Source organism: Populus trichocarpa, chromosome 11 (assembly GCF_000002775.5).
Source record: "Populus trichocarpa isolate Nisqually-1 chromosome 11, P.trichocarpa_v4.1, whole genome shotgun sequence".
In the NCBI taxonomy this organism is placed as follows: domain Eukaryota; kingdom Viridiplantae; phylum Streptophyta; class Magnoliopsida; order Malpighiales; family Salicaceae; genus Populus; species Populus trichocarpa.
The window spans coordinates 15,498,560-15,526,088 of record NC_037295.2 but is presented as its reverse complement, the minus strand read 5'-3'; the positions used below and the strand labels follow the sequence as shown (position 1 = coordinate 15,526,088).

The following is a 27,529-nucleotide window of genomic DNA, read 5'->3' as shown; positions in this document are numbered from 1 at the left end:
TAAAATATTTCTCTTCCACCCCTTATAAAGTAACAAGAAATTAGAGTGCAAAGTTTGAAAAAAATCAGCCCCTCCCCCTAGTTTTTCATTTGTTAGCCTTTCCTCTCTTCCCCTGCTATGCCTTCGCTGCCATCATCGCCACCAACCTCACATTGGCCCTCTCAACACAATCACCTCCAAGCCACCTCCAAGCCATGTAATCATATTCGTCATCCTCCTCTTGTTTTTCTTCTTCATCTTCTTCTACATGCAAATATGCAGAACGTGAATTATAATTCATGTTATGCATGTACATCTCAGAGGCTTTATGAAAAACTTATATCTATTATGTGACGTCTAAGTGTTTCATGTGGCAGTCATAGTCCGGGTCAGAGAACCAGAACATGAATATTCATGGTTCAATTATCATGCACACCGGTGGATCCAATCTGTTCGTTTCACATACGAAACGAGTGGTAGGATTCTTTTTTATGACATCCTTTTTTTTTTGTATACGAAAATGTTTAACTAACAATAATTTTTTTTAGCAGGCTACAGTTCTAGGATGAGAACTAAGATTGATGAAGCTTTTTATAGAAATTCACATGTGAAATGATGACAGTCGAAAAGGAGTACAACAACTCGTGGATAGCCGAGCTCAGAAGTTCATGGTAAGTTGGACTTTAACAAATTTTTTCTTAAGTTATCATTAATTTTTAAATTAACTAAGTGGTTTTTTATTCAGGAAACACATACAACTGGATTACAGGAGAGATATAAGGACAATCCTTCAACCCATCTGGAGCACGATCAAGGTTTGTGGTTAAAGGGTGAATCATTCGGTGAGCCTGATTGAAATTGAGTTTATGGTATCTCAAACACTACGACAGAGGATTTGCAAACAGGTTGTATTGTATTGACCGTTAGTTCATTGTAATCGATTTTGAGCTCTCAATCTCCAAAGTTCTAGGTGATTGTGCAACAAGAAGTTGAAGCTCAAACGATCTGGTTTACTGCTAAGACAGAACAACTTAATATTGAGATAATTGAATTTATACGATTGTACATAAAGCTATTGTCAAACATGAGGGTACATGTTTTTCACCTCATCACCTGACCGGTCTCGGGGAAGATCCATCTCCTCCTCCTCCAACTCTTGCCCTCTAGACGAGGTTCAAACTAATAATTTTTAAATTTGCAATAAATATTTTTTATTTATTTTAGTTTTAGTTCTTTTAATTTTTTTTAGTTTGTTTAATTGATTAAAAAAAACAATATTAAAGAAATTACATATAGAATTACCGATGGAATAAGTCTGTCAGAAAGTTTCAGAGAGTTGAAAAAAATTGCATGAAATGCCACTCATCATTACGCACAGAATCACCGACGAACTAAAATTCCTCATAGAGTTCCAAAGAGTTTTAAAAAATTACATAACCTTGCCACTAACAACATGTCAATTACCGATGGTTTTAGTCTATTAGTAATTTGAAATAAATCACTGATTAAAATTACAAATGATTTTCTTTGTCGATGATATAACATACTCACCAATGAAATTATTAACGAAATGACGATGGTAAATGTTTTTGTTTGGCACACTTTTTTCATATGGATTTGACGAAATGATCGATGGAATAGAAATCACCAATGATAAGTTTTTTTTAATGAATAGTAATCATTTATAATTCTGTCTATAAATGCTTTTCTAATAGAATTAGTGTCTAAATATCGACGGATGAACAATCCATTGGTAATATGCAAAATTTTGATGGTGATTAGAAGATACAACATCAAGAACCTGTCTTTTGTAATTAAACATGGTAATTTTAGTCGTTACTAGTTGATTTTATTCAATTTTTATTTGTAATCTTATTATCCAAATATTTAAAGAATTGAGGATAAAAACGAGTTATGATAATTCTTATTTAAAGATTATAGTTTTTCCCAAATTTAAAAGCTAGCATATTGAATCAAGATTTACAAAATAAACACACTCTGCGCAACATTGAGTTTCTTGCCTTTTAATCAGAACTCTCTCTCTCTCTAAGAAATATTAGGTTCATTAACGACGACAACAACAAATCCAGTACCAACCAGTCAGAAAAGGCCTATGATTAGATTGGGTCAAGAAAGTTTGAGTTCAGCCCTCGACTTGCTTAAAAACGTTTGAGGCCGAGCACGACCTTAGTGTTTAGATTCAACCTGATCGGCCCCTCACTTTATTTCGAGAGTGGCCCACCAACTCATTGGTCTGGTGGGTGGGCCACCGTATTTTTGTACCCAATGAGAAAGCCGAAGAATAAGGTGGGGAATAGAAATGGCCACCCCATTTCAATAATGATATTTGTTTTTTCATAATGTTAAGAAACTCCATCGGTACAAAACTTTTTTCTTATACCTTTTAATACAATCCCTCTTTTATTAATTAATTCTACTCAATTCATAAAAAGATAATTTATCTAATTTATTCATTTTTTAATTATTAAGATTTTTTAAATAGTATAAAATAATTTTTTTGTTTATTTTAAGAAATTTATATTTTCATATTAATTTGATGAAATTGGAAAATATATGATTTATGCTTTCCTAATTTTTTTCCATGGGAAAATAATAACAAAAAAACTTAGGAAGTTAAGTCTTAGTGTTATAACCCAATTTTGAATTATTCTTTAAAATTCATTTTTTTTTCAAAATAAGAATAAAAATAAAATAAAATAAAGGTCGATAATGTGGAGAAAGCAGGTCAGGGAATACAATTGCAATTTTGAACGAAATTCAAGGCCTAATTATACCCCATTATGCCCAAAAATAAAGAAACAATGCAAATTCAAGTCAAATTAAATGATTATTGGACGAATTTGCATAAAACTAAAGTCTAAGGACATAATTAATTTTTTAATAGGCCAATCTGATTTAATCATGGACTAAATTGAATTTTAATTATACTCAAGAATTAATTTGGGACCAAATGAATGATTTAATTAAATGCAAGGATTTAATTATACTTTAAATGGGTTAAATTAATTTTATTAGGGGCTTAATTGATAAAAAATGAAGTTTGGGAGCCCAATTTGGGCTTAATTGAGAATATTAAAATTTTAAGAGATCAAATTTAATTTTTACCAAGTTAATTGATGGAAATCAGGGGTAAAATTACAACAAAATTAGAGTTCTGGGGTTAATTAGGGGTCAAATTAAAATTTTTACAGCCAATGATCAATTTGTAATAAGCATCCAACTATGAGGGCTTAATTGACAAAAAATCATGGGTGAAATTGAAGAAATTAAAAGTTTAATGGTAAATTAGGGGTTAAATTGCATAAATTCGAGACCAAAAACTAAAGAACAAAAGGTGTGTAAATGCGAGGTTCAAATTGAAGTTAGATAGGGGCTAAATTGCACTAAATCAAATGTTTAAGGTCAATTATGAGTACAATCGAACAAAATTGAAAAATAAAGGACTAAATTGAAGTTGAACAAAAATCCATAATTTAACCCTAAACAACGTCATTTTGCATTAAAAAAAAAGACCAGACGATGCGTTGTCTAATCACTGTTCATTATCTTCACTGATTTTTAGCTGAAAAGCTGTCTGAGTGGCTACTTTTTAGGTGCATTTAATGCCTTGTATGTCCTTGAATGTGACAACTCTTGAATCAAAATGATCACCTAACAATCCTCTATTCTCGGGAAGGCCCGTTCAGGCTAAATGACAACAAAGCAGCCCTAGTGCTGGCCTAAAGTGGCCACCTCAGACAGGCTTGAACTGTCAGATTTGATAGTTCAAGATGACTACTTTAAACCAACGGTTAAGATTCTTCCCAGCTGAATCAAGGGCTGAAAGTTCCCCCCTGTGTAAACAAGAAAACCCTATTCCACCTCCTATAAATAGATGTGGATTTCATGGTCTAAGCATGAAGAAAGTTGGGTCAAAATTAGGCCAAAAAACCAGCCTCTTCCTAGTTTCTGCCACCTCTCTCTCCCCGCCATCCCATCAGCCAACCAGAGCCACCATTAGCTTGTCTGCCACCAAATCCACCACACATTATCAGCGCGACCGCCAGCCGACCTCCACCACGTCTAGAACAACCGCCACTTCTTCCTCTCTCTCACTTCTACAAAATCCTTCTCCTTTCTTCATGATTGACTCCGGTCACTGTTCTTCGCAGCAACGTCGCCAAAACCATCAGCTCAACCTCTTGATCACAACCGGATAACTACCTCCGGTAGCCTTCTCCTTCGTCTGTCTCCATCTTCTGCAACCAAAAACTATTGTTCATGTTTTGAAAATAATTAACACCTTGGGGTGGGCTGGACCGGTTTCATCCCAGCCCAAATGACTGGGCCTAGTCCGCCCACCCCCAAAAAGAAAAAGAAAAAGGATATGTTAAGCCGAGATCGACCTAACCCTACTTTCTTGGGATCGACCCAGTTACTTAGGCCAGCCTAGTTACTTGGGCTGGCCCACCTCACATATTTAATTATATAATATATTATAATATTTAATATTATATATTAAAAAAAAGAAAAAAAATCCAAAAACATTTCCAAAAAATTTCAAAAAAATCCTTTCAAAACAATTTATGATTTTCTCGCATGTGTTTTCTACCAATTTTGCTTAATATTGGACTATATTTTTACAATGTAAGAAACAAACTTGATATTAAAACACTTGGTTTTCTCTGAAATATTTCGAAAAAAAAATTTCAAAAAAAATCTTTAAACTTGTAAATTGATTCCTTTTTTCAAAAACAAAAACAAAAAAATAAAATTTTATTTATATGTATACGACATTATCCTAAAATGTTTTCCAATCATATTTTCATAAAAAATTGCATCTTTCTCATGTTTTGAAAATCCAAGAAAAAAAAGATATTATAACCATTTTATGACCATCCATTAGGGTTTGACCAAATTGTGAAAAAAAAAACCTTTTCCCAATCTTTTTTTAGGGCCCAGATGTAGACTTTAATATCTATGAAGTGTAAACTTACATGATAAAGTACATCCTCAGGTGTTAAAGATACAAGGTGTAAAATAAATGTGATGCTAAAATTTTGATTTTAGAGCGGTTAGAATTTAACCTTATAAAGTAGACACTTTCTCATGAAAAGAGATATACCTTGAACCGTAGATGAGACTCACAAATAGAAACTCAACCTAAAACAACAATCAAATAACAATGCAGCTTACCTTAGGTAGGGTGCACTGGGGGTGACGACTCCTTAACATTAATCATAATTTTATGATTAAACCCAAACTCATTTCCCTTCCCAACAACACAACACCTCATCAAGGAACACGATAAAAGTCTCATCATCGCCAATGACATCGCGGAGCACCCCGCGACACTTAGTTTCCAGCTTTTTTTTTAATACATGTTTTTATATAAGGATGTCATATGCAGGTCCTATAATTCTTGGTCCTAGTTTTTAGGGCTTTATTTATTAATTTTTATTTACAAGTAATAAAATTTTAAATAGTCTCCCGTATAAGGAAGGTGTTGCTGATTTTTTTAAAATAGAAATGTTATTACCTCTTTTAATCCTTTAATTTGTGTAGATACCAAAGGGAAAGTCATTAGTGCATAATATGGACATGAGCATTTCTAGTTCTTCTAGCATCTCTTTTGATAACCATGAGTCACTAAGTATCGACCATGAACATGCACCTAAGATATAGTTACCGTTTCCTGACGTAGGCTCGTCAAGTGCAATTTTGCTTTATAGAGAGGGTGTCCATTCTGAATGGGATTTATATACTTGGAAATACATTGCTTAGTGGAAACTCAAACACTAAATGCAAATTTGTTTTCCTTTCTTGCATGATTAAAAATAAACAACATTGCATAATTTTTGAAAAATTAATTTCAATTAATGAATGAAATTTTAAGTTTACAAATATGGATGCTGCTTATATGATAACATCAATAATGAAATTATTGATGAAAATGTTATTGTGTTAGTGGAGTCCAATTTCTAAAAATCTTGAATGAAAACCTATGATTGTTGCATGGTTTAGAAAGTTCAAGGTTATCATATACTTCATTTTTTTTTCTTTTTATTATTTTAATTAGGTTAGTTTTTTTAATGTTAATGAACTAATTCTTTTACAAATTTGACATGCACAGAAAATTTTCACTAGGATAGAGTTGCAACGTTGTTGTTAGTAGGGTTTGAGAGAATCACAATGCAATTAGGTAAAATTGAACTATCAATGTCATATTTTTTTTTATTTAAATGTTAAAATTTTATTTTTTTTATTATCTTTATCAATAATTTATTTATACGATATAGGTTGCGTGATTTTTGGTATGAGGGGTAAAAAAAGCAAAAAAATATGCTAGAGAAAAAGTTCTTCCAAGCTATGGAAACGTGGCGGTTTGAAGGGATTTCAAACCTCCGTACATCTCAAAGGCTATATGAAAAGCTTATATCTAACACATGACATCTGAGCATTTCATCCGGTGGTAGCAGTCTAGGGCGGAGAACCAGAATATGGAGATTCATGGTTCAATTACTATCCACACTAGTGGATCCAATCTATTCATTTTGTATACAAAAAGAGTGGTAAGATTCTTTTTTATGACATCTATTTTTTTTTTAAATTGTTGTTCTATATGAATATGTTTAACTAACAATAATTTTTTTTTGTAGGCTACAATTCTTGAACGAGAACCAAGACTGATGAAGCTTTTTATAGAAACTCATATGCGAAATGATGATCGTCAGAAAGTCAGAAAGGGGTGCAACGACTCATGGATATCCAAGTTCAAAAGTTCATGGTAAGTTGGATTTCAATAGCTTTTTATTAAGTTATTATTTTTTTAAATTAACTAATTGGTTTTTTTTTTATTATTATCAAGGTAACATATACAACTTGATTGCATGAGAGATACGAGGATACTCCTTCGACCTATCTGGAACACGATCTGGATTTATGGTTTGAAGCATTTAGTAAACCTGATAGAAATTGGGTTTACAGTATCTCAAACACTGCAATCGAGGATTTGCGGACAGGTCGTAGTGTATTGACTGTTGGTTTATTGCAATCGAGTTCAAACTCTCAATCTCCAAAGTTCCAGGCAATTGTACAACAAGTTAAAGCTCAATTGACCCGACTTACTGCTGAGACATAACAACTTAATGCTGAGACAATTGAACTTAGACTATTGTACATAAAGTCGTTGTCAAACATAGGTGGTACATGTTTTTCATCTTATTGCCCACACGGTCTCGGTGAGGATCCAACTCCTCCTCCTCCTGCAACTTTTATCCTTTAGATGAATTGTATTCAACTTGATAATTTTTAAATTTGTAATAAATATTTGATTTTCCTTTTTATTTTAGTTTTAGTTCTTTAAATTTTTTTAGTCTGTTTATTTGATTTTTTTTAAATATTACAGATAGATTTATCGATTGAATAAGTCTGACATAAAGTTCTTGAGAGTTGAAAAATATTACATGAAATGCCACTCATCATTATGCACAAAATCACCGACGGACTAAATCCCTCATAGAGTTTCAAAGAGTTCAAAAATATTACATGACCTTGCCACTAGCAATATGTTAATTACTGATGGTTTCAGTTTATCGGTAATATGAAATAAATCACTAATGAAAATTAAAAAAAATTTCTTTGTTGGTGATATAACATACTCACCAATAAAATTACCGATGAAATGGTGGTGGTAAAGTTTTTTGTTTGGCGCACTTTTTCCATCTGTAAATTCATCGATGTTTATATTACTGACGGAATGATCGATTATAAGTTTTATTTATGAATAGTAATTGTTTATGATTTCGTCAATAAATATTTTTTCTACCAGAATTAGTGTCTAAATACCAACGGAACAATCCATCGATAATATGCAAAATTCTGGTGGTGATTAGAAGGTGCCATATCAAGAACCTCTCTCTTGTAATTAAACATGGTAATATTTTTAGTCATTACTAGTTGACTTTAATTCAATTTCAATTTGTATTCTTATTATCCAAATATTTAAAGAATTGAGGATAAAAACGAGTTATGATAATTTTCATTTGTGCTACGCTGTCGAGCCTTTTTTTTCTTAAATTAAAAATGATTTTGAAGTAGCGCAAATGCTTTTTGAAAAAGAAAAAAGATATATGATTCAAGTCATAGACCGAATTGGGTCAAACAAGTTGGTTTTATTTTAATCAGATGATAAAAAAAGTAAAGACAACAAATAGACCAAATTAAAAAAAAATGATAATGATAACCTGAAAAAAAAAGTATATTTTTTATAAAATGGGATAAATAATATAGCTCAATTCTAAACCCATTAAATACAGAAGGAAAAAATTAGATAAAAAAACATCTCGAGTCAATTCGAGTTAGCATCAAGGGATATGCCAACCTGGATTAAACCACCAAACCCGTAGCCCAAATCATGAGATCAAGATAACTTGGTAGAAAAGAAAACATAAAAAATCATAAATCTAAAAAGAAAATAAGGAAAAAAAAGGATGTCAACAAGCATTAACATTTTAATCCCATGACCCAAGGCATTAGACCAGAAGCGTCCTCCCTATAAAAATCACGAAGTCCAATTCCGAACCAATTAAATGTTGAAGGATTAACTTGGAAAAAATATCAATTACATAAAAGGGTCTAAAATAAAAATGACAATTAAAAGAATGGAGATTAAATTTGAAATATAAAATAAATTTTATTTTTTATTAAAGGGTAAAATTGAAAAGATAAATTATTTGAAAAAAGGACAAAAGAAAATCAAAAGAATGAGGATCAAAATTGAAATAATTTTTTTTCGATTGAAGGATGAAATTGAAACAAAAATCAACTCAACAAAAGACCCCAAAAAAATCAAAAGAATAAGGACTGAGTTGAAAAAAAATGTAATATATGGCAAATTGGGATAGAATGATGAAATTGAAAAAAATAAAATTTCAACAAAAGAACCAAGAATAAAAATTAGAAATTAAAAAAACAAGAAATGAAGTTGAAATGCCAATAAAGAAGGCCAAGTTGTAATTTTTTAGGAAGGAAAAAGAGAGAGAGAGAAAAAAGCTCATTAGCAACAAACTAGACCACCACCGTTGACATGCGTATCATTATTAGAAAAATGATGCAAAGACGCTTCTAATGACCCACAAAAGAGCATTTTTGGATGTTGAGAGGCATTGTTTATGCCTAACCTTTTTGTTTTATTTTTTATATTTGGTCAAATACAAAATTACTCTTAAATTGTCTTGATAATAACAAGAAAATCATTGGGAAAGGATGAAAAAGCCCCTTAATACTAGTTTTATAACTTTTCTTTTCATTTCACTATGCATTGTTTTATATATATATTTAGTAAAATACCAAGTTACCCCTCAACTGAATTAATAATAATAATAAAATAATTGTGAAAATACTGAATTGCCCCTTGATGACAATTTTTTTTTTTTTTGCTTTCAATAGTCTTTTGGTCATTTAACTATGCATTTGAAACAAAAAATAATTTATTTATCCCTAATTAATTTGGTGATGACAAATGAAACTTATGAAAAGACCTAAATTTTTGTAGAAGGTAGTGTTAGGTTTCATGAATGGAAAGACAAAACTATAATTACATTTATAGTGAATAGTGATTTCATGTTTTAGATTTTGTTAATATAAATAATAAATTATTATCAAATTAAATGAAATTATTTTATATCAAATGAAAAAAAATGATAGAGAGAAAAGTCCTCTTTTATAAATTAAAAGGTACGTGCACGTTAATAATTTCCTTGGATATACGATTTGGTTGTGTCTTATTAATCTTGGATATGGACATAAGAGGCATTTTAAGATTAAAATTCTCCCTTTGAATTATCTTTTCCCCGCAACTTATTTTCCATCTAGTTATTTCCCCTTCATCTTCTCTCTCTCTCTCTCTCTCTCTCTCTCTCTCTCTCACACACACACACACACACACACACACACACACACACACTAACAACAGCACAAAACATCTAATTAAAGTTCCAATATCCTTATTCAAATAAAGATATCACTCTTATAAGTGATCACAATTGTTTATTTTATATCTCCTCCACGTCACAAAACACTAAAAGATTGTATACTTAACACTAATTATATCAAAATATATAATTGAATATTATACTTAAATTGAAACAATGTTTAAGTAATTAGAATATGATTTGCTTAGAAATTTATTACTGTAAAGGATTAATTATTTGTTCTTAAGATTTTATTGCACATCTCTTTATGCAAATAAAATAATATCAATAAATCTTTCATGATTCCAACAATAATATCATTTTTAAACAAAGTTCATGAACTTTGAAAAATATAACTTGACATCTCTACTACAATATAACCTAAGCTCTAGAATATAAAGAAAAAATAGAAGAAAAAGATAGAGCTTGAAACTAAAGAGAATAAGCTAAAAAACTAAGTCAAAGAAGAGTTTGGAAATCTATTAAACACTCTTTCATTCAATTTCTTTTTATAATGTATTTTGAAATCAAAATTGATATAGAATAAATTATGATAACCAAAATTAATTCTCTCCATTTATCAGCTTTACTAACCTATCACAAAATAAAATTAATTTGACTATTTTTAGCTTTAAAATATGACTTTTTTGTATTAAATATGTATTAACTTTAAATTATGAATAAAATTTTTGATGTTTTTAAATAACAAAAAAGGATTAACTCTTTCAACCAGGAACTTAGACTTTAACTTGGGTCAACCACTGGATCTTGACCTAGATTAAGTTTAAAAATTATTATATTGTTTTTATCATTAAAATAAATAAATAAAAAACATGCTGAACATGATTTGGCACTAAAAAACAATGAAGAATGCCACCCATGAAAATGAAAATAACAATTGAGTGAAATTCAAAATCATTAATGTATTTCGTACAAGGAGGTGAGACTTAAATCAGGAATAGGTTTTTTTTTTCTTCTTCTCATATTTGTGTGTATAGTCACTTATATAAACACCACACATATGTTGAAATTAGAGTAAATTATTTTAATTTTTGTATTTTTTTTATAATTTTGCAAACGAATCCTTATAGTTTTTAACTTTTGATCAAAATTATAGTTCTTTTTATTTTTTATTTTTTATTTTTTGAGTTGATGATATGTGGGAAATTTTTGCATGCCTCATGTATCATCTTGATATGTAATTGTTTTTTAATATTTCTCCGTATGTCTTATGTATTCATGGATTTGATGTTGTTATTTTTTTTTCTTTTCTTTCTGCATCATCGTGCAAGGTTTTTATTGCAACTTTAATGCTTACTATTTTGAGCTTTATTATTCTTCAACCAACGCAATTTCAAGTCATATTTCTTGTGCTCACATATTCTACAGTCTGCAGAGAGGCCTTCTGTGGTCGCTGAAATTGTTAAGCTTTGCAGGACAGTAGAGTTTTAGTTTCACGTTTTTCATGATAAATAATGGATCGATCATGTCTCGGTCATCCGCATCTCTCTTCACCGCGGGTTCATAAATATTTTTTAATATTAAAAATATATTCTAACAATGATAATCTAAAATAAATCGAGTTAAATCTACTAAAATACAACTTGGATTATAAAAACTAAAAAAATAAAAAATAAAAAGAAATTATAAAATTTAAGGTCTTTTAAATATTTCTATAGTTTTATTTAAACATATAAATTTGTAATGAATATTTGGATTTTATATTATTCATTTTTTTATATAGTTGGATTTTATACAAATCTATTTTTTTTCTTTTTTTGTTCAAAAGATTTTTTTAAAATATATTTTTTAATTATTACTGACGGACACAATATGTTGGTACATTCCAGAGAGTTTGAAACAATTTACTTCATATACCACTACAACACTGTTAAATCATTGACAGAATAATTCCGTTGGTATTTTACAGAGGGTTGAAATAAAATTATAATAAATACCACTATCAATCACCAATGAAATAATTCTGTCGGTATATTAAAGCGGGTAATTATTTTTGACGCGCATTGTTTGTCTGTAAAACCACTAGTGTTTTTTTTACCGATATAAATGCTGACAGAAATGAAATTACTGATGAAAGGTTTACTGATGGATGATTTTTCTTTGTATATCTGTTAGTAAAATTTTAGCCGATAGAATTATAGTATAAATACCAATAATTTTTTTTATTAATAAAACTATTAAATATAATAATAATAGGTCGGATCGAGTTAGATAATACAAATATTAAAAAGTGATTGAAATTGTTTTTTTTTTTTGCCCTAGAAAGTGTCGCAAAGAATGGTTTCTAGAAATGATTGGTAAATCGATAAGACAAAAAGTACTTCTTTACCTTCAAATCCTTCAATAAATGCCCTTCTATTATCTTTTTTGCACATCAATTATTGTTGTTCTAGTTGGTGGATTAATTATTCCATCATAAATAACTTGTCAATACTTGTTAGATTTTAAAAGCTTTTTTTAATAATATCCTCCAATGATCATAATGTTCATGAAATGGTTTATTAAATAAAGTTTTCGAAAGCCATGGGTTTTTGGTTGTTGGAGTAGTTGTCATTGTTAAAGGAGAACATGTTGCTATGTTTTAAAGCTGTCACTACCAATGTGTTGTGGAGGCTGATCTACTGCCATGAAAGGTCGCTATTATTATTGTATTTTGGAGGCTGATAGGCTGCTATAGAAAACACGACCCGTGAAAATAACAAGTGAGTGAAATTTGAAGTCATTAGTGTATTTCGTACAAGGAGGTGAGACTTAAATCAGGATGGAAATAAAATAAAAATAATTTTTTTTCATATTTGTGTGTATAGTCACTTATATAAACACCACACATATGTTGAAATTAGAGTAAATTATTTTAATTTTTGTATTTTTTTTATAATTTTGCAAACGAATCCTTATAGTTTTTAACTTTTGATCAAAATTATAGTTTTTTTATTTTTATTTTTATTTTTTGAGTTGATGATATGTGGGAAAGTTTTTCATGCCTCATGTATCATCTTAATATGTAATTGTTTTTTTAATATTTCTCCATATGTCTTATGTATTCATGGATTTGATGGTGTTATTTTTTTTCTCTTTTCTTTCTGCATCATCGTACAAGGTTTTTATTGCAACTTTAATGCTTACTATTTTGAGTTTTATTATTCTTCAACCACCGAAATTTCAAGTCATATTTCTTGTGGTCACATATTCTACAGTCTGCAGATAGGCCACCGTATGATCCCTCATTCGCCACTTCACTTGAATGTAAGGAGGACACACATTAACATTTTTTTTAAAAAAAAATATTTAAAAATTTAAATTTACCAAACTATCATTGACAAAATCTAAAAATAACAATAGAACCAGTAAAAAAAAAAGCAAAATACCCTTGTAAATAGCCTTTGTTTTTTTTCAAAATGAAAGGTTAATTCCGTTATTTTACTATTTTTTTTTAAAAGACAGAGAAACCCCTCTATGCATGTATATTTCTTTATCTTCCAATGACATGATTGCAACTTACCTGTTTATTTTTTGAAAAGGATAAAAGAACCCCTTGGATTTTTTTTCTTTTTTGCTTTTAGGGAAAAAATAGTCATTACAGTGTAACAAAAAAATCTTTGGACTATTTTGTCCTTAATTATTTTGTAATGACGAATGTATCCCATGAAAAAAGATATTTTTACCCCAAATTGTAAGCTTAATTAGTTTTTTTTTCAAGGAAAAAATCATATTTATATTGTTTCAATCCATATGTTTTTATGTATGGGGCTACAATAAAAGATTGAGCTCAATTACTTTTTTTGTAATGATGAAATTTTTTTAAATTATTTGTTGTCTAATCATGTATAGACTAGTTATTACATTTATGCTATGTCATAACTAGGGGAGTTCATGGATACTCTTAGGTTGGGTTTGAGTTAATTGTATCAAATCTAACTTCTAATATTTTATAAATTATAAACTCCACCGATTCAATTTTTTTTATCCAAGCAAGTTAGATATATCGGGTCAAGCTGATTTTTGTGTGGATATTGTAGATATCCACAAGTTAGGCTTGCTAATTTTCATGGGTTGTGTTTAATTAGAATTGAAATTTAAGCTCAATAAATGAGCCAAAAACATGTTATAAGTTTTAAAAACAAGAATTACTTGAGGCTTAATACATCAAATGAATCAATTTACTAAAATGGAAGAATCAATTGGAAAAAAAAGGACTTAAAATATAACATACAGGGGGATAAAAGAATAAGAGGTTTAGTGGCGAGAGAGAGAGAGAGAAACTAAACAAAGAGAAAAAAAGAGAATATTTAAACCAAGAACTTTCTAGAATATAAGGTTACACTGTTAGTGGTGTTGTATAAAGTATACATGTTGGGTCAAGTTGGTTACGTTTTAAAACTCTCAACCCGTGATATTCATTTCTTAGATTTATTAACCCAATCTTATCTGTAATATCTATATTGTTTGACTTTAACACACTACTAGAAAATCTACGAATATAAACGAAATCACCAATCGAACTTCTTTGTCGGTATTTTGGGGTGATATTTACCGACCGAATTTATTCCATCGCTAACTCCGTTGATATTTACCGATATAATATTTCTGTTGGTAAATACTGAGGGAATTCTAGTCAGAATAAAAGGAATTTTAAAAACCAAAAAGTACGATGACATGTAATTTTTTATGGACGTTTTTACCGATTGAATTACAGTTGGATTCGAACAGAGAAAGTCGTATAGTGATGTGTCACTTATACCAACAGGATTGCCGATGGATTGACAGACAAAAACATTTTGTTGGTAATACTATTGGTAATAGTTAATATATGACCTAGTCATCAACCCTTTCTTCACCTAGTTCTCTTTCTTCCCCTTTACAACTAAACAACCCTCCCACATCAACCCCATCTCAATATAACTCATCCTTCCTTTTGCCCTAGTTATTCCTTCACATTTCCTTTTTATACAGTCTTAACTATCCTTGAAGGTGTCCTTGCAGAAATGGTTTCTAAGAATAATTGGTCAATTGATAGAAAAAAAGTAGTTGTTTGCCTTCAAATCCTGTAATAATTGCCCTTTTATCATCTGGTTTTGCACATCAATTATTATTGTTTTAGTTGGTGTTATAGTTGGTGGATTAATTGTTCCATCATAAATGACTTGTCAATACTTGTTAGACCTTAAAAGATTTTTTAATAATATGCTCCAATAATCATAATGACCATGAAATGGTTTATTAAATAAATTTTTCAAAAGCCATGGTTTTTTTTTGTTGGATTAGTTGTCATTGTAAAAGGATAATATTTTGCTATGTTTTAAAGCTGCTACTGCTGCTGCCATGAAAGGTGGCTATTATGTTGTATTTTCAAGGTTGATATGCTGCCATAGAAGGTGACTATTGTTGCTACATTTTAAGGTTCGATCTATTACATGAAAGGTGGCAACTAGTGCTACAAAGATAGTTGTTGTCATATCTATTCTCTTCTTTTTTACCACATGCTGATACCAATTTTTTAAAATTTAAACACATAAAGAATTTTAAACCTCCCTTCTCTCATTCATATAAAATTCTAGATACATAACCCTTATATATATATAGACTTATAAAAATTAATATAGAAAATTCTAAAATTAATTAGTTTGGAAAAGATTTAAGTTAAGAAATTTGCCAAATTATATAGTCCTAGATGGATCTATTATCGCATAGACATGTATAGTAAATTGTTGTCTTTGCTGCGCTAGCACAAAATCTTCATTTTCATATAGTTGAGAAGAATGCTTGATTTCAACCAAATCATTTGAAAGAAGCATTCTAATTTCTCTTTTTGTATCATACCAATGACATTTAAACATGAATACTTTGCACTTACTCCCTAAATATTTTAATTGAACAACTTCTTCAAGCATTTCATAATAATCACATTCATTATCATCATAACATCTTCTTTTCACACGAACTCCACTATTCATCATCCTTTTAAATCAACGATAATTTTGAGTGTGAAATTTGTAACCATTCACATAATATCCATTATAACATTTTAATAAATTTGAAAGGCACATAACATGTGCAAAGATTTGATTCCCAGTTCTGTTTGATTGATATTCAACCTAGCATAATATTTAACACCATAATAAATATTTTTTGGAAACAAAATAATAATTTCTTGAAAGTATAAAATTGAATTCATTCAAAAATTTATTTTCTAAATCTACTTGCATTATTCTTTTTTAACCAAATTGAAAAGATCTCCTCATAAAATGTTTCTATTTCAGCATCGCTCACATGTAGTTGTTGTGAATTTAACTCTTAATAATATTCCTTAAATTATAAAAAATTAAATTATTAAGAATTAAGTACGGAAAAATATATTTCATACTTACCCTAAATTTAGTTTCAATTCTTCACAGTTAAAACATACATGGTGTTGTAACCCAATTTTGGATTCACCAAGATTTTCTCGAGTGATATTTTATTTCTATTATTATTTATAAAAATCCAAAAAAATTAAGAAAAAGTTTAAAATTCAAAATATATTTTTCTCGAGTCAACCGTATTTTTCCATCAAAACCGAGTCCACCGGGTCAATACGGGTCAAACCATGTCGATCAGGGTAAAAAATGAGTTTCGGGTCAAAACCGTCATTTTCGGCCAAAACCGAGTCCACCGGGTCAATACGGGTCAAACCATGTCCACCAGGGTAAAAAATGAGTTTCGGGTCAAAACCGTCATTTCCGACCAAAACCGAGTTCACCAGGTCAATACGGGTCAAACCATGTCGACTAGGGTAAAAAATTGAGTTTCATGTCGTTTCGGGTCAAAACAGTCATTTTCGACCAAAACCGAGTTCACCGGGTCAATACGGGTCAAACCATGTCGACCGGGGTAAAAAATGAGTTTTCAGGCCGTTTCGGGTCAAAACCGTCATTTTCAGTCAAAATCAAGCCCACCGAGTTGATACCCATCAAAAGGCTTTTTTTTAGTGTCTCAACATAATTTTCGGTCATTAAAATTGAATTTTAGCGATTGAATCAAGCTTTTTCTAATACTGATTTGAATTTTTAGTTTTATCTATATAAATATTTATTATTATATATAATAAAACAAAATCAATAATACAAATTAATCATATTAGGCGGGGCAGTTGCAGTGATTGTTGGCGGAGTAGTTGTGCCGATACAATTTTTCTTTAAAGCATATCCGTGTTGTCCCCTGTGATTGGCTATAAAGAGCCAGTTACAATTCGTCAGGGAAGAAAAGAAAAAAGAAAAGAAAGAAAAGAAAAGAGAGATTACATCCTCGATCACTGTTCAGGTTTTTTTAGTTTTTCTTCACGAAAGTAAGATATTGATTTTTATTAAAAAAAATTTGAAAAATACCAAAAATATCCTAACCCTTAGATCTTAGTTTCTGGTAGGATACAATATTGCTTACCACACTAGATTAAAACCCAAATACATCTCAGCTCTTAAAACAATTTGCCTTTAGATCTTGTTGCGCCACATCACCCGGTGTTCAAGCTCTCGGTACACCGCGCCACACTAGATCACCCCTCAGCCAATCCGGATCGTCCGATCAACTTGCAGATCCAGCCAATCACAGCCGCAGGATCAGTTTAATCGCGATCCAACGGCTCACAGCCTTCCGATGCACCGGTGCACCATGCGCGCGTTCACACCGTAGCAAATCTCGGAGACTCTCTCTCCTCTCGCCGGCGATTCCCTCTCTCTCATCCGATCTCCCATTTCCGGCTCTTTTAAGCTTCCGAACCACCACAGAAAGGTTTCTAGCCTCCTATAAAGCAAAACCCCGGCCGTTTTCAGCGTTTTTGCCTCCCCATCTGGCCGGAAAAAGGGCACGATTTTCGTCGGCCACCGAAGCTTCAAACCGACGATTCTCCCTCGTCAGCCATCAACGGCCGTCGAGACCACTGCCATCAGAATCCTCGCCCTCAGATCTACCAGAATCAACCATTTTTTGTCCGGAAATCTCGCCAGAAAATTTTACCGCTCCAACAGCAACCGCGCTTGAGCCACACGCGCCACCAAGGGCATTTTCGTAATTTTCCGAGAAATTCAAGGGTATTTCAGTCTTTTGCCTATACAGTGGCACTCAGGTAATTTTTTGGGGTTCCTGATGGTATTTTTGATATTTTTATATATATAAATGCTTGTAAATTTTCTCGCATGCTAAAAAACAACAAAAAAAACAAAAAAATAAATATAAACGGAATAACGACGCGGGTCCAACACTCATCTTATCATGTCATTGTTTGTGGGTCCAAAGCCCGGTTTTCAAGTATGGTTATACTTATTTCTCAACAATATCAAAATAATTTTGTTTTTATAAATAAATATTGTTTGTCGACACGTCTCTTTTTTTTTAGAAAAGGACCGATGTCAAAAATTTAAATACCAAATATGGATTATGTCCATTATTTCTTTTGGTAACTCAGACGTAATTCTCCTTTTAGGGATAAATGTCAATATTTTAGATAAGTCTCCTATTTTTTTTAGGGACTAATGTCATTTTTTGACGTGTCTCCTATGAATATTGTCTGTCGACACGTCTCTTTGTTTTCTAGAAAAGGACCGATGTCAAAAATTAAAAATACCAAATATGGATTATGTCCATTATTATTTCTTTTGGTAACTCAGACGTAACTCTCCTTTTAGGGATAAACGTCAATATTTTAGACGAGTCTCCTAATTTTTAGGGACTGATGTCATTTTTAACGTGTCTCCTATTTTTAGGGACCGACGTTAACCATTAAAAAAAACAAATTTTAAATAAGCCCGAAATATAATAGCATTTGAATTCAAATAAAAAACACACAAGTAAGGGTAACCTTTCTCTTGAAAGGATGTTTTAAGGGTGGTGTCTACCTCCCCTTAATCATAACTAACCCCGTACCTGAATCTCTGGGACCAGTGTCTAATTTGGGATTTCTAGTTTCCCTCAAATTACTAGATGACGACTCCAATAAAATCTTTATTTCTCCCAATTGAGAAAAAACCCTTTTTGTTAAATAAACAAAAAAGAGGGAGCCGTCGCCTGACGTCGTGTATCGACACATAGTTATGTGCAATTTTCATTTCAGCTTGTGATAATTATTTTTTATACGATCTTTTGGACAATTTTTTTCTCGGGTAAGAAAAAATTGAAAGTTTTTCTATCAAGACTTTTAAGATCATTGTCATCATTACCAAGTTCATTTCAAATAACAATTAAAAAAAATATTTTCTCTCAATTGTTTTATACTTTAATTAATAATAAATATAAATTATTTATAGTAATAATAAAGCCTTCACTAGCCTCAATGTCTGCGCTTCGCCGTGTGGCTGGATTGTTTTTTTATACAAAAAATAATGTTTAGGTGTTGAGATAGGGTTAAAACAATGACATAAAAAATCGGTTATAATAAATATGTAACAACACTAATAATATTACTTATTTTTGGATAACACACACTACCCATAATAAAAAAGCAGACAACGAGAAATAAAATTATATGACGAAAGTCTATTTTTGACCATCGAGAGCTGTCGCACGTGCTGTCCAAAGCACATGGTGGCCTCAACATGCCAACAGTTTTTTTTTTAAATTTAAAAATATTATTTAAATGTTCAATTATATTATCACCCTCAACCAAACCTAAAATTAACAAAAAAAAAAAAAAAAGGCCAATGCTAAAAAGACCTCAATACCTTTGACATTAGTTTTATAATTTTTCCATTGTGCATTTTATTTTATATATTTAGTCAAATACCAAGTTACCCCACAACTAAATTAATAATAATAAAAAAATCATTGTGTAAATAAAGGATTTCTCCTTGATGCTAATTTTTTTTTTGTTTTTAAAAGTGTTTTGGTCATTTCACTGTGCATTTAAAATGAAAAATGATTTATTTATCCCCGGTTAATTTGATAATGACAAATTAACCTTATAAAAATATCTAAATTCCCCCAATAACAAGTGTTAAGTTTTTTGGATGGGAAAAAAAAAGTAATTACATTTCCAGTAAACAATTATTTCACTCAAAACTACTACTGTGAAAATCCTTCATGTTTTAGACTTTTTTTAATGTAAATAAAATTAAATGAAATTATTTATATAGAATGAGAAAATGTTATAAAGAGAAATAGTTCTCTTTTCTAAATTATAAGGTAAGTGCACGTTAATAATTTCCTTGGACATAGGTCGGGTGATAAGTTAAAAAAAAATAATAATAACAAATGAACCAAATTAAAAAAAAATGATAATGATAACATAAAAAAAGTATTTTTTATAGAATAAATAATATAGCTTAATTTTCAATCCATTAAATACAGAAGAAAAAATTGGATAAAAAAAAACAGCTCGAGTCAATTCGAGTTAGCATTAAGGGATATGCCAACCTGGGTTAACCCAATAAACCGCGACCTAAATCATGAGATCGGAATAACTTGGTAGAAAAAAAAACATAAAAATCATAAAGCTAAAAAGAAAATAAGTAAAAAAAAATCATAAAGCTTAATGTTTCAAACTCATGACTTGGATATTAGACCAGAAACACCCTACCAAGAAAAATCACGAACCCAATTTCTAACCAATTAAATGTTGAAAGATTAACTTGGAAAAAGAATATCAATTACATAAAAGGGTCTAAAACAAAAAAAATAACAATTAAAAGAATGAAGATCAAAATTGAAATACAAAATAAATTTTATTTTTGATAGAAGGGTAAAATTGAAAAGATAAGTCAATTGAAAAAATGATAAAAGAAAATCAAAATAATGAGGATCAAAATTTAAATAAAAAAATAATTTTTTGATTGAAGGATAAAATTAAAAAGAAAAATCAATTCATAAAAAGACCTAAAAAAATAAAAAGAATTAGGACCAAATTGAAAAAAATAATATATGGAAAATTGGGATAGAATGATAAAATTGAAAACAAATAAAATTCAACAAAAGAACAAAGAATGAAAATTAGAAAAAAAAACAAGAAATGAAGTTGAAATGCCACTAAATAGGGCCAAGTTGTAAAAATTTGGGGAGAAAAGAGTGTAAAAGAAAAAAAAAAAAAAGCTTACTGGCAACAAACCGGACCACCATTATTGACACACATAGCACCACTACGAAGATGATGCAGTGATGCTTCCAACGACCCATATAAGGGCATTTTTGGATGTTGAGAGGCATTGCTTGCGCTTAGCATTTTTGTTTTTTGTTTTATTTTTTATATTTTGTCAAATACGTAATTGCTCTTAAGTTGACTTGATAATAATGAGAAAATCATTACAAAAAGATGAAAAAACCTCTTAACACTAGTTTTATATTTTTCTTCTCATTTCACCGTGCATTGTTTTTATATATTTAGTAAAATACCAAGTTACCCCTCAACTGAATTAATAATAATGAAAAAATCATTGTGAAAATATAGAATTGCCCCTTCACAACAATAATAATATTATTTTGCTTGCAAGAGTATTGTGTTCATTTTACTGTGCATTTAAAATAAAAAATTATCTACTTCTCTCCGGTTAATTTGGTGATGACAAATGAATCTTATGAAATGATCTAAATTCCCGAATAGCAAGGGTTAAGTTTCTTAAATGGAAAGGCAAAACTCTAATTACATTTATAGTGAATAGTGATTTCATGTTTAAGATTTTGATAACATAAATAATAAATTATTATCAAATTAAATGAAATTATTTTATATCTAATGAAAAAATGTGATAGAGAGAAAAGTTATCTTTTATAAATTATAAGGTAGAGCACGTTAACAATTTCCTTGGAGATACTATATGGTTCTGTCTTCTTAATCTTGGATATGGACATAAGAGGCATTTTAAAGATTAAAATTCTCCATTTGGATTATTGTTTCCCCACCAGTTATTTTCCATCTAGTTATTTTCCACCTATTCAAATTCTAATATCCTTATTCAAATTATATCTCCTCCACGGTCATAATTTCATAAAACACTTAAGGATTGTATACTTGAAATAAAATTAAATAAAAACCAAATATGTATATTAAATATATAATTGAATATTATACTTAAGTTAAAACAATGTAAGCTTAGAATATGATTTGCTGAGAAATTTATTATTGTAAAGGATCGATAATTTGTTTTTAAAGTTTTATTGTGTATCTCTTTATGCAAATAAAATAATGTCAATAAATCTTTTAGTTGTATTTTTAAACAAAGTTCATGAACTCTAGGAAATATAACTGAATATCTTTACTATAACATAACCTAAGCTCTAGAATATAAAGAAAATAAAAAATAATAGAGCTTGAAAGTTGAAACTAAAGAAAATAAGCTAAAACACTAAGGTGAAGAAGAGTTTGGAAATCTATCAAATACTCTTTCATTCAATTCCTTTTTATAATAGATTTTGGAATAAAAAATATTAATTCTCTTCATTTATGAGCTCTACTTACCTGTCACAAAATAAAATTAACTTGATAGTTTTTTAAAATATGTTTTTTTTATTAAATAAAAAACTATTCGGATTAAAGAATAAAACTATACAAACACTATAATGAAGAAATTAATGAGCTGGATAGAATAATTATTTTTTAACAAAAAAAAAATATTTTATAATAAATTTAAATCTAAATAAAAATACAAATCAAAACTCAAAACTTGAAATTCAAAGTCCAAGACTTATGACAAGGCTGAAGGAGCGCATGTGGTTTAACTCCAAAGGCGATGGAATCAACTTTTGTCCCATTGAATTAAGAAGAGTGGTTGACGAAGCCTATATAAGACGCTCTCATGCAGTAGAAAGAAACCACATCAAGAACATCTCTTTATGCACTGCTTTTGTTTAAGTCGTCTTCTTCAATATGGACGTCAGTATCATTTCAAGAGAGCTCATCAAACCCTCTTCGCCATCCATCCATCACCTTTCACCGTTCAAGCTGTCCCTTTTGGATCAGCTTTTCCCCACAACTTATGTTCCAATGGTTTTCTTCTACCCAACAAAAAACAACCAAGATTTCAAAGGTTTACAAATCTCAATTCAACTGAAGAGATCACTGTCCCAAACACTATCCACCTTTTACCCTTTATCTGGGAGGGTGAGAAACAACTCTCTTATAGACAACTACGAGAAGGGTGCTCCATTTGTTGAAACCCGAGTGAAGGGGAGTTTGTTCGATTTTCTTATACAACCTCAGCTAAATTCACTGAATAAATTTCTTCCATGCCAACCATTAGGCTATCAATCAGATCCAGAAGCAACACCACAAGTAGCCATACAAGTTAACACATTTGATTGTGGTGGGACGGCACTCGGTCTCTGCTTTTCACACAAGATCATCGATGTAGCTACGGCGATTGCGTTCCTCGACAGCTGGGCAGCCAACACACGAGGTCATTACCATGAGCAAAAAAATCCTGGTCTTTTTGAGGCGTCATCCCGATTTCCTCCGCTAAATAAATTCTTAGTTCAAGTTCCTTTGTGGGTGACGGAAAACTGCTTGTTCAAAGAAGGAAATGTGACCAAGAGATTCGTTTTTGATGCCGATGCGGTTGCCACTCTAAGGGCTAGGGCTAAAAGCAAACGTGTTCCGAATCCATCTCGCACTGAAACACTGACTGCCTTTATTTGGAAATCCTGCACAGAAGCTTGTAGGTCGTTGCGCGATCTGCCAAGGCCGTCTGTCTCTCTACATGCAGTGAATATAAGACAAAGAACAGAACCTAGCTTTTCAAGATACTCTATTGGAAACCTATGGTGGCGTTCAATGACAGCCTGTGAGTTGGCTGATACCAAGATAGAGTTGAATGATTTGGTGAGCTTAACTAGAGAATCTTTCGCTAATATAAACGATGATCGCCTCAAGGATTTCCAGGGTGAGAACGGGTTTCAAGGCATAACTGTGTCATTGCTGAAACAACTGGTGGGGATAGTCTCGAGAAACCCAGAAATATTTATGTTTTCTAGCTGGCTTAACTTTGATTTAAATGATGTCGATTTTGGATGGGGAAAACCTATATGGGTGGGTCTTACAGGAGAAGTTGGACGCCCTTCAGGTTTTGCAAATATTACTTTCTTCAAACAGACTGGACGAAACAATGAAATTGAGGCGTGGATGACCTTAAATGAAAAAATAATGTCTGCGGTAGAGCGTAACCCTGAGTTCCTCGAATTCTCTACTCCAAATCCTAGTATTTTCATGCCTCATTTATCATCTTAATTAATATGTAATTGTTTTTAAATATTTCTCCGACTGCGAGTGCTCTATGCCTTATGTTTTCATGGATTTGATGTTCTTTTTTTCTCTTTTTTTTTTTTTTTCCTTTTGGGTGGTTCTGCTCTTTTTTTTATTATTATTAATGTGGGTGTCCGGGTCAGTTTACACGCATTTCAACTAAAACTATAAGTCTTGAAATTAACAATCATGTAAGCCTTCAATGAATTAAAAAATGCAATAAAATTAAAAGGGAAAAAATTAAAAAAAAAATAAATAAGAAAAATATAAAGCACATAAATAGAGCAATTAAAAGTAGAGGGACCCAAATCCGATAAGAAAATCAAATTGAAAAAATACCCAAGGATAAAATTGAAATAAATTCAAACTTCAAAAAGCATCAAAAGCCAAATAAAACAATAATTAAAAGGAGGATCAAAATTTATAAGATTACAAACCAGAGTATACAATTGTTTTTTTTTTTTGGAAGTTTAGGTGTGTCTTTCCAGGAAATGAGAGAGAAAAGAAAGAAGAAAGAAAAAACATTCACCGCGACCCAACCGAATCTCCTCCGTGAGCATGCGCCACATTGATAGAAAAAGAATAACGCGTCGCTCCCAATGTCGCGATGAAAGCAGGACTTTGGCCACTGTACGTTCCCTCATGTGCCACTTGAATGACATGGAGGCCATACTAAATTTTTTTATATAATATTTAAAAACTGTCAAGCTGTCCTTGACAAAAACCTAAAAATAACAACAAAACTAGTTGAAAAAAAACAAAACACCCCTGCAAATAACCTTTGTTTTTTTTTTAAATGCAAGGGAAAGTCCACCATTTTTTTAAAAAAGGAAAAGTTGGTGAAACTCGTTTATGCATGTATATTTCTTTCTCTTCTAAGAGCATGATCGTAACTTATATGTTTATTTTTTTGAAAAAGATAAAAGAGCCCTTTACTCAAAGATATTTTTTTCGCTTTTGAGGGAAAAACAATCATTACACTATAACAAAAAAAAAAAAACATGTCCAGACTATTTTGTCCCTAATCAATTTTACAATGACAAATGTATCCCATGAAAAATACATTTTTACCCCAATTTGCAAGCTTAATTAGTTTTTGGTAAGGGCAAAATTATATTTACATTGTTTCAATCCATATCCTTTTATATCTGGGCCACAGTAAAAGACTGAGCTCACTTAAGTTTTTTTTTTTTTTTTGTAACGATGAGAAAATTGTAAATTATTTGTTGTGCAGTACTATACAGGCTAGTTAATATACCTGTGCTATGTCATAACTAGGGGTGTCATGGATATACTTGGGTCGGGTTTGAGTTAATTATATCCAATGTAACTTCTAATATCTTACAAATTATAAAGTTCACCGATTTATTTTTAGATATATCAGGCCAGACTAATTTTTGTGTAGATATCATAGACATCCACAAGTTAGGCTTGCTAATTTTCTTTGGTAGAGCTTAATTAAAACTAAAATTTAAGCTCAATAAATTATCCAAAAACATGTTATAAGTTATAAAAAATACTTTAGGCTTATTACATCAAATGAAACAATTGACTAAAATAGAAGAATAAATTGTTAAAAAAAAAAAACTTCAAATATAACATATAAGGAGATAAGAGAATAAAAGGTTGAGTTGAGATGGAGAGGGAGGGAGAGAGAGAGAAATAAAGTATTTATACCATGAACTTTCTAAAATATAAGGTACATTATTAGTAGGGCTGTATAAGTTATATGGGTTAGGTAGGTTGATTAAATTTAAAAAATCTCAACATGTGATATCCATTTATATGTAATATTTATATTATTTGACTTTAACAAGTTGAATCAAATCAGACAATACAAATATTACAAAGTGTTTGAAGTTGGTATTTTTTTTTTTGTGTTGTTTATTGGTACTTCTTTTTTCATAGAATATTATTTTTATTTTAAAAAAAATTAAAAATTATCATAAAAAATTATATTATTAACTCAAAAAAATATTTATATTATATTTACAATAAAACTCAAATTTATGATAGTAACTAAATATAAAAATATTAAAAGAATAATTTTAATTTTTTATATTGCTAAAAAATGCTTGTATATAAAAGAAAAAAAATGTATATTATTCATTATTTTCTGGAAAAACTGTAGAGGACCTCTAGGTTTTTTTTTCCTTCCAAACTCATTATAAATTTGAAAAATTAGTTTCAGTTTTTTTTATATAAAAATATTGCATTTGAACAATAATTTTGTTTTTCATTTTTCAGACTCTAGTTTTTTTAAAAAACTAAAGTATTATTCTCTTTCTAAATAAACCCTTAGATACTAACTCCAACTCCAAACTTTTTTTCTTCTTATTTTTAGAATCTGAAATCCTAAAATTATGATTAGTGGAAGGTATACCAAGTTTTGAATATTTTTAATCTTTTGATGGAGAGGTCCACTGGGCCATAATAAGCGAAGATCCAGAGTTTGCACTTGTTAATTTATTATCAAGTCAAGATTCAAGAAATTAACCGTTGACATTTTATAATTCACTAGTGTTTGCCCAACAAAACCTTCCACCGCCTATCTCCTACGCTACCCTGAATGGCTCTGCTAAACAATTGATTCTCGTCTGCGCTTCGTTTTCTCCCAGGATTTCTTTTTGTGATTCTTTAACTCTTCCGTAGAAAGTCTTTTCTGGTCAGGTTAGCTACCTTTTCTGTTCCTTTATTATAATGGTTTGTCATTCCATTCATACAGGTTCATTTTACTTGTAGTGGTAAAAGATTTTTGTTCTTTTTTTTTTTTAGTTTAATGTGGGTGTCCGGGCCAGCTTGCGCGCACCTCGACTAATCCCACGGGCCCTGAAATTAACGACTATGTAAGTTTCCAGTGGCCATCATATGAGCAACCACAGGGTTCGAACCTGAGACCACAGAGGGAGCAAACCTCTTTGTTCCAAGCTCTTACCACTGGCCACCACCTAGATGGTTAAAGATTTTTGTTCTTTTTTTTTTTTTTTTAGTTTAACGTGGGTGTCCGGGTCAGTTTGCACGCACCTCGACTAATCCCAAGGACCCTAAATTATTTTTGATCTTGATTTGATTAGTTGATGATTTAAAACACATTATCCCCATGTATTTATTTACGACAAGTCTACTATCCCAGTTTTTTTTTTACTTTCATTTGCCAGTTAAAGAATATCATTGAGCCAAAATCGTGCAATTCATATATGTATCTCAACTTATAAAAATTGATAAACAAAATTCTAAAATTAATTAGTTTGGAGAAGATAAGTTAAGAATTTGCCAAATTATGTGGTCTTAGCTAGATTGCTGGTTTTTTAAAAGTATTTTCTTTCTGTTATCAATTACTGTAATCATTTTTGTGGAT

At 30.5% G+C, this 27,529-nt stretch overlaps 2 protein-coding genes across 9 annotated transcripts in view; both read left to right on the top strand.

Moving 5' to 3' along the window:
- The first annotated feature begins 22,712 nt into the window (after positions 1–22,712).
- The window catches only part of LOC7462355 (stemmadenine O-acetyltransferase), a 38,752-nt gene continuing 33,935 nt past the window's right edge, over positions 22,713–27,529 (top strand). For 2 of the 7 annotated variants that reach the window (XM_052445547.1, XM_052445544.1), the window contains exon 1: positions 22,734–23,591. In XM_052445547.1, the coding sequence (XP_052301507.1) occupies positions 22,801–23,591 (791 nt within the window). In that variant the 5' untranslated portion in view covers positions 22,734–22,800. Of the gene's footprint in view, positions 23,592–27,529 lie in introns of all 7 variants that reach the window. The other 5 variants (XM_052445534.1, XM_052445545.1, XM_052445548.1 and 2 more) reach the window with 5 other exon arrangements.
- The window catches only part of LOC112323307 (probable disease resistance protein At1g15890), a 50,402-nt gene continuing 49,548 nt past the window's right edge, over positions 26,676–27,529 (top strand). The window contains exon 1 of one of the 2 annotated variants that reach the window (XR_002976721.2): positions 26,676–26,836. The gene's annotated coding sequence lies outside the window, so the exon portion shown is untranslated. Of the gene's footprint in view, positions 26,842–27,529 lie in introns of both variants that reach the window. The other variant, XM_052445550.1, reaches the window with a different exon arrangement.